General features: G+C 46.6%; 1 protein-coding gene across 1 annotated transcript in view; it reads left to right on the top strand.

Moving 5' to 3' along the window:
* Positions 1–644: 644 nt before the first annotated feature.
* Positions 645–10,182, top strand: part of LOC137379138 (hyaluronan synthase 3-like) — a 32,083-nt gene continuing 22,545 nt past the window's right edge. Inside the window, exon 1 of the mRNA XM_068049853.1 lies at positions 645–1,268. Within this exon, the coding sequence (XP_067905954.1) occupies positions 645–1,268 (624 nt within the window). The remainder of the gene's footprint in view (positions 1,269–10,182) is intronic.

Genomic DNA, 10,182 nt, shown 5'->3' with positions numbered 1-10,182 from the left:
CTGGAATTGGACAAAGTTGCAATGGGTGTCAGAATTGTTGCAGTTGTAGGTGGTTACGAATGGAACAAGGTGGGGAGTGGGGGTGCAGAAATGCTGTTGAGATAAGAGGAAATAGGTTTTGTGGGGGAGGATCGGTCCCTGGGGACAGTCCTGTTTGTGGCCTCACTGTGGAAGGAGGTAGAATGTGGGCTGTGAGGGGTGGGCGAATATTTTGAAGCTAATATTTTACAGTCTCATCAATTTTTAAAGACTTAATAGAGTGCTTTGAAATGATGAAAGTAGCCACAGAAAATGTTTCCACATGTTGGGACGACTAGAGGCTGTCAATATAAGATAATCACCAAGAAATCAAATTGGGAATTCGGGAGAAACTTCTTTACTCAGAGAGTGGTGAGAATGTGGAACTTGCTACCACAGGGAGAGGGAGAAGGAAATCGAGGGTTATGCTGGTAAGTTAGATAAGGATGGGAGGATGTGGAAGTGGGGCATTGACCCCGGCATGGCTTGGTTGAGCTGAATGTCCTGTTTCTGTGCTGTACATTTTGTGTAATTGTAAATCACTGCACCTCGCTGACCATTCCACATAATGCTGGATATTCACTGGCTTGCTCTATCTCAGCTGATTCTCTTTCCCATTACAGAACATGTCCTGCGAGAAACTCTGTACTACTCTCCGAATCATAGCAAGCACCTTGTTTGCTTTGTCAGTGCTGGGGGCCATTACCTGCACCTACGTGAAAGGCTATCAGTTTGGTTACACAGAGAATTACCACCTGTCTTTTGGGCTGTATGGGGCCATCCTCGCCCTACACCTCTTTATTCAGAGTCTCTTCGCCTTCCTGGAGCACAGGAGGATGAGGAAGGAGAATCGACCCCTCAAATTTAACAAGTCAGTAGCTCTTTGTATCGCTGCTTACCAGGAGGACCCAGATTATCTCAAGAAATGTCTGGTGTCAGTAAAGCGGATCGCATATCCCAACCTCAAGGTGGTGATGGTCATTGATGGCAACGGCGAGGAGGATATTTACATGATGGACATATTCAATGAGCTCATGGGCTTGGAGAGCACTGGCTCCTATGTTTGGAAGAGTAATTACCACGAGAAGGGGACTGGAGAGACGGAATTTACTCTCATTGAGGGAAAGAGGAGGGTGGAGGAAATCGTGACTCAGTCTAAATTCTCCTGCATCATGCAAAAGTGGGGAGGGAAGAGAGAGGTGATGTACACAGCATTCGCCGCACTTGGAGACTCCGTGGATTACATACAGGTGGGGTTGATGTAGCGGGGAGTGGACCTGATTTACTAGGGTGCAGGGTCAAGGCCCTACCATTCCCCGAAATTTGGTTGAGGCAGACTTTTATTGGGACACTGTTCTCAAACAGGTGGTGAGCTGACAATGCAGCACCTGCCATCGATAGACAATGTTCAGAATTAACTCCAGAAAGAATCAAAAAACTGAATATTTTAAATGGTGAAAAGCTATTAAATGTTGGTGTTCAGAGTGATTTGGGCACCCTTGTAAAAGAAATGCAGAATGTTAGCATGCAGATACAGCAAGCAATTAGGAAGGCATATGGTATGTTGGCTTTTATCACAAGGGTATTAGAGTAAGGAAGTCTTGCTACAATTATACAGGGCTTTGGTGAGAACACATCTGGAGTACTGTGCAGAGTTTTGGAAGGATATACTTGATTTAAAGGGGTGCAACAAAGATTCAAGAGATTGTTTCCTGAAATTAGAGGGTAGTCCAATGAGGAGAAATTGAGTAGAATGGGCCTCTACACTCTGTAATTTAGCAGAATGAGAGTTGATCTGATTGAAAATTAGGAGAGGGCTTAAAAGGGCAGATTCTGAGAGGCTGTTTCTGCTGGCTGGAGTGTCTAGAAGTGGGGGAGCATAGTCATTGGATAAGGGGTTGGCCATTTAGGACAGAGATGAGGAGAAATTTCTTCACTGAGTTGTGAACCTTTGGAATTCTCTACCCCAGAGAGCTGTGGATGCTCAATTGTTGAGTATATTCAAGATGAAAGTCGATAGGTATTTGGACTCCAAGGGAATCGAGAGATATGGGGATAGTGCGGAAAAGTGGAATCGAGGTTGAGGTTCAGTCATGATCTTATTGAATGGTGGAGACGGCTTGAGGGGCCACATGGCTGACTCCTGCTCCTATTTATCTTCTTATGTTCACCTGCTTATGGGAACAAAGCATGGAATAGGCAAAGTCTGATCCAGGAACTGGATCCTGTGTCTGTCACACTGGGAAATCTGCACTGAAATAACGGTGACCTTGTTTCCAACATTCTCTGTCCTGGGGTAGTCCATTTAGCCCCTTGAGCCTGTCCTATGTTCCTGTTACACCTTTCAATGAGATCTGTTATGTAATTCCAGTATTAACTGATGGTACAAAGACTAGTGGACACAGATTGAAGGTTTTGGGCAAGAGATGCAGGAGGAATGTGAGAAAGAACTTTTTTACACAGTGAGTGGCAATGACCTGGAACTCACTGCTCATGAGGGTGCTGGAAGCAGAGATATTCAAAGATTTCAAAAGAAAATCGGATTGGCATTTGAAGGAAATAAACTTGCAGAGCTATGGGAATTCTGTGGGGGAATGGGACTGACTGGAGAGCTGGCATGGACTCGATGGCTCGAATGGCCATCTCCTGTGCTGTAAATGATGCTATATACCTGCCCTTGCGCTATTTTCCCTTAATACCTTTGGTTAACATAAATCTATCAATCGCATACAGTTTTGGTTTCCTTACTTAAGGTGGGATATATTTTCATTGGAGGCAGTTCAGAGAACACAAGACAAAAGAGAAGGAGTAGACCATATCGCACATTGAGCCTGCTCCAGCATTCAGTAAAATCATGGCTAATCTTAGGCTTCAACTTCACTTTCCCAGCTGCTCGCCACATCCCTTCATTCCCTGAGAGACCAAAAGTCTGTCTATCCCAGCCTTAAATGTATTCAAGTAGGTTCACTAGGCTGATTCCTAGATGAAGGAGTTGTCTGATGAGGAAATGTTCAGCAGGTTGGGCCTATACTCATTGGAGTTTAGAAGAATGAGAGGTAATCTTATTGAAACAAATAAGATTCTGAGGGGCCTTGACAGGGTAGATGCTGAGAGGATGTTTCCCCTTGTGCAGGAATCTAGAACAAGGGGGCACAGTTTCAGAATAAGGGGTCTTGCTTTTAAGACAGAGATAAGGAGGAATTTCTTCTCTCAGAGAGTGGTTGGAATTCTCTATCCCAGAGAACAGTGGAGGCTGGGTCTAGAACAAATTCAAGGCTGAGTTAGACAGATTTTTGATTTCCAAGGGAGATGAGGTTATAGGGGGCAGACAGGAAAGTGGAGTTAAGGCCACAATCAGATCAGCCATGATCTTATTGAATGATGGAGCAGGCTCGAGGGGCTGAATGGCCTACTCCGGATCCTATTTCTTATGTTCTTATACTGCCTTTAAAATCTTGGGATAGAAATCATCTGCTCTTGGGGATATGCTACTCTTTAATGCTGTTATTTCCTTCATTACTGTTATTTTGCCCAGATTATTGATCTAAGTCTTAAATATACTCAACAATGGAAATCCACAGCCCCCCCCTGAGGTAGAGAATCCCAAAGATTTTTATTTTTATTTCTTTTTATTCTTTCATGGGATGTGGGCGTCACTGGCCAGGCCAGCATTTATTGCCCATCCCTAATTGCCCTTGAGAAGGTGGTGGTGAGCTGCCTTCTTGAACCGCTGCAGTCCATTTGGAGTAGGTACACCCACAGTGCTGTTAGGAAGGGAGTTCCAGGAATTTGACCCAGCGACAGTGAAGGAATGGCGATTATAGTTCCAAGTCAGGATGGTGTGTGACTTGGAGGGGAACATTCAGGTGGTGGTGTTCCCATGCATTTGCTGCTCTTGTCCTTCTAGTTGGTAGAGGTCGCGGGTTTGGAAGGTGCTGTCTGAGGAGCCTTGGTGCGTTGCTGCAGTGCATCTTGTAGATGGTACACACTGCTGCCACTGTGCGTCGGTGGTGGAAGGTGTGAATGTTTGTGGATTGTGTGCCAATCAAGTGAGCTGCTTTGTCCTGGATGGTGTCGAGCTTATTGAATGTTGTTGGAGCTGCACCCATCCAGGCAAGTGGAGAGTATTCCATCACACTCCTGACTTGTGCCTTGTAGATGATGGACAGGCTTTGGGGAGTCAGGAGGTGAGTTACTCGCCTCAGGATTCCTAGCCTCTGACCTGCTCTTGTAGCCACTGTATTTATATGGCTACTACAGTTTAGTTTTTGGTCAATGGTAGCCCCTAGGATGTTGATAGTGGGGGATTCAGCGATGATAATGCCATTGAATGTCAAGGGGAGATGGTTAGATTCTCTCTTGTTGGGGATGGTCATTGCCTGGCACTTGTGTGGGGCAAATGTTACTTGCCGCATATCAGCCCAAGCCTGGATATTGTCCAGGTCTTGCTGCATTTCTACATGGACTGCTTCAGTATTTGAGGAGTTGCGAATGGTGCTGAACATTATGCAATCATCAGTGAACATCCCCACTTCTGACCTTATGATTGAAGGAAGGTCATTGATGAAGCAGCTGAAGATGGTTTGGCCTAGGACACTACCCTGAGGAAATCCTGCAGTGATGTCCTGGAGCTCAGATGATTGACCTCCAACAACCACAGCCATCTTCCTTTGCACAGGTATGACTCCAACCAGCAGAGAGTTTTCCCCCTGATTCCCATTGACTCCAGTTTTGCTAGGGCTCCTTGATGCCACACTCGGTCAAATGCTGCCTTGATGTTAAGGGCAGTCACTCTCACCTCACCTCTTGAGTCCAGCTCTTTTGTCCATGTTTGAACCAAGACTGTAATGAGGTCAGGAGCTGAGTGGCCCTGGCGGAACCCAAACTGAGCATCACTGAGCATGTTTTTGCTAAGCAAGTGCTGCTTGATGGCAATGTTGATGACACCTTCCATCACTTTACTGATGATTGAGAGCAGGCTGATGGGGCGTTAATTGGCCGGGCTGGACTTGTCCTGCTTTTTGTGTACAGGACATACCTGGGCAATTTTCCACATTGCAGGGTCGATGCCAGTGTTGTAACTGTACTGGAACAGCTTGGCTAGGGGTGCGGCAAGTTCTGGAGCACAGGTCTTCAGTACTATTGCCGGAATATTGTCAGGGCCCATAGCCTTTGCAGTATCCAGTGCCTTCAGTCGTTTCTTGATATCACGGGAGTAGATCGAATTGGCTGAAGTCTGGCATCTGTAATGCTGGGGACTTCAGGAGGGGGCTGAGATGGATCATCAACTCGGCACTTCTGGCTGAAGATTGTTGCAAATGCTTCAGCCTTATCTTTCGCACTGATGTGCTGGGCTCCCCCATCATTGAGGATGGGGATATTTGTGCAGCCACCTCCTCCAGTTAGTTGTTTAATTGTCCACCACAATTCACGACTGGATGTGGCAGGACTGCAGAGCTTAGATCTGATCCGTTGGTTATGGGATCTCTTAGCTCTGTCTATCGCATGCTGCTTACGCAGTTTGGCATGCAAGTAGTCCTGGGTTGTAGCTTCACCAGGTTGACACCTCATTTTGAGATATGCCTGGTGCTGCTTCTGGCATGCCCTCCTGCACTCTTCATTGAACCAGAGTTGGTCTCCTGGATTGATGGTAATGGTAGAGTGGGGGATATGCCGGGCCATGAGGTTACAGATTGTGGTTGAGTACAATTTTGCTGCTGCTGATGGCCCACAGCGCCTCATGGATGCCAGTTTTGCATTGCTAGATCTGTTCGAAATCTATCCTATTTAGCCCGGTGATAGTGCCACACAATACGATGGATGGTATCCTCAATGTGACAAGGACTGTGCGGTGGTCACTCCTATCAATGCAGTCATGGACAGAAGCATCTGCGGCAGGCAGATTGGTGAGGACAAGGCCACGTATGTTTTTCCCTCATGTTGGTTCCCCCAACACCTGCCGCAGACCCTGTCGAGCAGCTATGTCCTTTCGTACTCGGTCAGTAGTGGTGCTACCGAGCCACTCTTGGTGATGGACATTGAAGTCCCCCACCCAGAGTACATTTTGTGCCCTTGCCACCCTCAGTGCTTCTTCCAAGTGGTGTTCAACATGGAGGAGTACTGAGTCATCAGCTGAGGGAGGGCGGTAGGTGGTAACTAAGTGTGACTAAGGGGAAGAGCAGGCAGGGAGCAGATGATGAATATAAAGGGACTGGTGGTCTGAGGTGCATTTGCTTTAATGCAAGAAGTGTAGTTGGTAAGGCAGATGAACTTAGGGCTTGGATTAGTACCTGGGAGTATGATGTTATTGCTATTACTGAGACTTGGTTGAGGGAAGGGCATGATTGGCAACTAAATATCCCAGGATATCGATGCTTCAGGCGGGATAGAGAGGGAGGTAAAAGGGGTGGAGGAGTTGCATTACTGGTCAAAGAGGATATCACAGCTGTGCTGAAGGAGGGCACTATGGAGGACTCGAGCAGAGGCAATATGGACAGAACTCAGAAATAGGAAGGGTGCGGTAACAATGTTGGGGCTGTACTACAGGCCTCCCAACAGCGAGCGTGAGATAGAGGTACAAATATGTAAACAGATTATGGAAAGATGTAGGAGCAACAGGGTGGTGGTGATAGGAGATTTTAATTTTCCCAACATTGACTGGGATTCACTTAGTGTTAGAGGTCCACATGGAGCAGAATTTGTAAGGAGCATCCAGGAGGGTTTTCTAGAGCAGTATGTAAATAGTCCAACTCGGGAAGGGGCCATACTGGACCTGGTGTTGGGGAATGAGCCCGGCCAGGTTGTTGAAGTTTCAGTAGGGGACTACTTTGGGAATAGTGATCACAATTCCGTAAGCTTTAAAATACTCATGGACAAAGACGAGAGTGGTCCTAAAGGAAGAGTGCTAAATTGGGGGAAGGCCAACTATACCAAAATTCGGCAGGAGCTGGGAAATGTAGATTGGGAGCAGCTGTTTGAAGGTAAATCCACATGTGATATGTGGGAGGCTTTTAAAGAGAGGTTGATTAGCGTGCAGGAGAGACATGTTCCTGTGAAAATGAGGGATAGAAATGGCAAGATTAGGGAACCATGGATGACAGGTGAAATTGTGAGACTAGCTAAGAGGAAAAAGGAAGCATACATAAGGTCTAGGCGGCTGATGAAAGACGAAGCTTTGAAAGAATATCGGGAATGTAGGACCAATCTGAAACGAGGAATTAAGAGGGCTAAAAGGGGTCATGAAATATCTTTAGCAAACAGGGTTAAGGAAAATCCCAAAGCCTTTTATTCATATATAAGGAGAAAGAGGGTAACTAGAGAAAGGATTGGCCCACTAAAGGACAAAGGAGGAATGTTATGCTTGGACTCAGAGAAAATGGGTGAGATTCTAAACGAGTACTTTGCATCGGTATTCACCGAGGAGAGGGACATGACGGATGTTGAGGTTAGGAACAGATGTTTGATTACTCTAGGTCAAGTCGGCATAAGGAGGGAGGAAGTGTTGGGTATTCTAAAGGGCATTAAGGTGGACAAGTCCCCAGGTCCGGATGGGATCTATCCCAGGTTACTGAGGGAAGCGAGAGAGGAAATAGCTGGGGCCTTAACAGATATCTTTGCAGCATCCTTAAACACGGGTGAGGTCCCGGAGGACTGGAGAATTGCTAATGTTGTCCCCTTGTTTAAGAAGGGTAGCAGGGATAATCCAGGTAATTATAGACCGGTGAGCCTGACGTCAGTGGTAGGGAAGCTGCTGGAGAAGATACTGAGGGATAGGATCTATTCCCATTTGGAAGAAAATGGGCTCATCAGTGATAGGCAACATGGTTTTGTGCAGGGAAGGTCATGTCTAACCAACTTAATAGAATTCTCTGAGGAAGTGACAAAGTTGATTGATGACGGAAGGGCTGTCGATGTCATATACATGGACTTCAGTAAGGCGTTTGATAAGGTTCCCCATGGCAGGCTGATGGAGAAAGTGAAGGCGCTTGGGGTCCAAGGTGTACTAGCTAGATGGATAAAGAACTGGCTGGGCAACAGGAGACAGAGAGTAGCAGTAGAAGGGAGTTTCTCAAAATGGAGACGTGTGACCAGTGGTGTTCCACAGGGATCCGTGCTGGGACCACTGTTGTTTGTGATATACATTAATGATTTGGAGGAAAGTATAGGTGGACTGATTAGCAAATTTGCAGACGACACTAAGATTGGTGGAGTAGCAGATAGTGAAGGGGACTGTCAGAGAATACAGCAGAATATAGATAGATTGGAGAGTTGGGCAGAGAAATGGCAGATGGAGTTCAATCAGGGCAAATGCGAGGTGATGCATTTTGGAAGATCCAATTCAAGAGTGAACTATACAGTAAATGGAAAAGTCCTGGGGAAAATTGATGTCCAGAGAGATTTGGGTGTTCAGGTCCACTGTTCCCTGAAGGTGGCAACGCAGGTAAATAGAGTGGTCAAGAAGGCATACGGCATGCTTTCCTTCATCGGACGGGGCATTGAGTACAAGAGTTGGCAGGTCATGTTACAGTTGTATAGGACTTTGGTTCGGCCACATTTGGAATACTGCGTACAGTTCTGGTCGCCACATTATCAAAAGGATGTGGATGCTTTGGAAAGGGTGCAGAGGAGGTTCACCAGGATGTTGCCTGGTATGGAGGGCGCTAGCTATGAAGAGAGGTTGAGTAGATTAGGATTATTTTCATTAGAAAGACGGAGGTTGAGGGGGGACCTGATTGAGGTGTACAAAATCATGAGAGGTATAGACAGGGTGGATAGCAAGAAGCTTTTTCCCAGAGTGGGGGTTTCAATTACTAGAGGACACGAGTTCAAAGTGAAAGGGGAAAAGTTTAGGGGGGATATGCGTGGAAAGTTCTTTACGCAGAGGGTGGTGGGCACCTGGAACGCATTGCCAGCGGAGGTGGTAGATGCGGGCACGATGGAGTCTTTTAAGATGTATCTAGACAGATACATGAATGGGCAGGAAGAAAAGAGATACAGAAGCTGAGAAAATAGGCGACATGTTTAGAGAGAGGATCTGGATCGGCGCAGGCTTGGAGGGCCGAAGGGCCTGTTCCTGTGCTGTAATTATCTTTGTTCTTTGTTCTTTGTAATCAGTAGGAGGTTACCTTGCCCATGTTTGACCTGATGCCATGAGACTTCGTGGGGTCCAGAGTCGATGTTGAGGACTCCCAGGGCAACTCCCTCCCTACTATGTACCACTAACCTGCCACCTCTGGTGGGTCTGTCCTGCCAGTGGGACAGGACATACCCGGGGATGGTGATGGCAGTGTCTGGGACATTGTCTGCAATGTCTGATTCCGTGAGTATGACTGTATCAGGCTATTGCTTGACTAGTCTGTGGGACAGCTCTCCCAACATTGGCACGAGCCCCCAGATGTTAGTAAGTAGGACTTTGCAGGGTCGACAGGGCTGGGTTTGCCGTTGTCGTTTCCAGTGCCTAGGTCGATGCCGGGTGGTCCGTCCTGTTTCATTCCTTTTTATTGAATTCGTAGCGGTCAGGTGCAACTGAGTGGCTTGCTAGGCCATTTCAGAGGGCATTTAAGAGTCAACCAGATTGCTGTGGGTTTGGAGTCACATGTAGGCCAGACCAGGTAAGGAAGGCAGATTTCCTTCCCTAACAGACATTCGTGAACCAGATGGGTTTTGACAACAATCGACAATGGTTTCATGGCCATCATTAGACTAGCTTTTAATTCCAGATTTATTAATTAAATTCAAATTCCGCCTTCTGCTGTGGTGGGATTCGAACCCATGTCCCCAGAGCAATAGCCTGGGTCTCTGCGTTACTAGTCCAGTGATAATACCACCGCCTCCCCATAAAGCCTTCTCTCCATAACCTTGATTAACCGCTCTCTCAACCTGTCCTGCCACCTTCAATGACTTATGCACATATCCTACCTAAATGAATTTCTTCACCTTTCTCTGCATTGAACTTTATCTGCCCCTATTCACCATTCCACCAACTTATCTATGTCCTTTTGAAGTTCTACACTATCCTCCTCACAGTTGACAATGCTTCCAAGTTTCGTATCATCTGCAAACTTTGAAATTGTGCACTATACACCAAGGTCTATGTCATTAATCTTCTCTTCTTCTTTGGCCTCCTTATCTCGAGAGACAATGGGTAAGCGCCTGGAGGTGGTC

Source organism: Heterodontus francisci, chromosome 17 (assembly GCF_036365525.1).
Source record: "Heterodontus francisci isolate sHetFra1 chromosome 17, sHetFra1.hap1, whole genome shotgun sequence".
NCBI classification, from domain to species: Eukaryota; Metazoa; Chordata; class Chondrichthyes; order Heterodontiformes; family Heterodontidae; genus Heterodontus; species Heterodontus francisci.
Note: the sequence above shows the minus strand (reverse complement) of the source record. Positions and strands in the feature narration are given on the sequence as shown.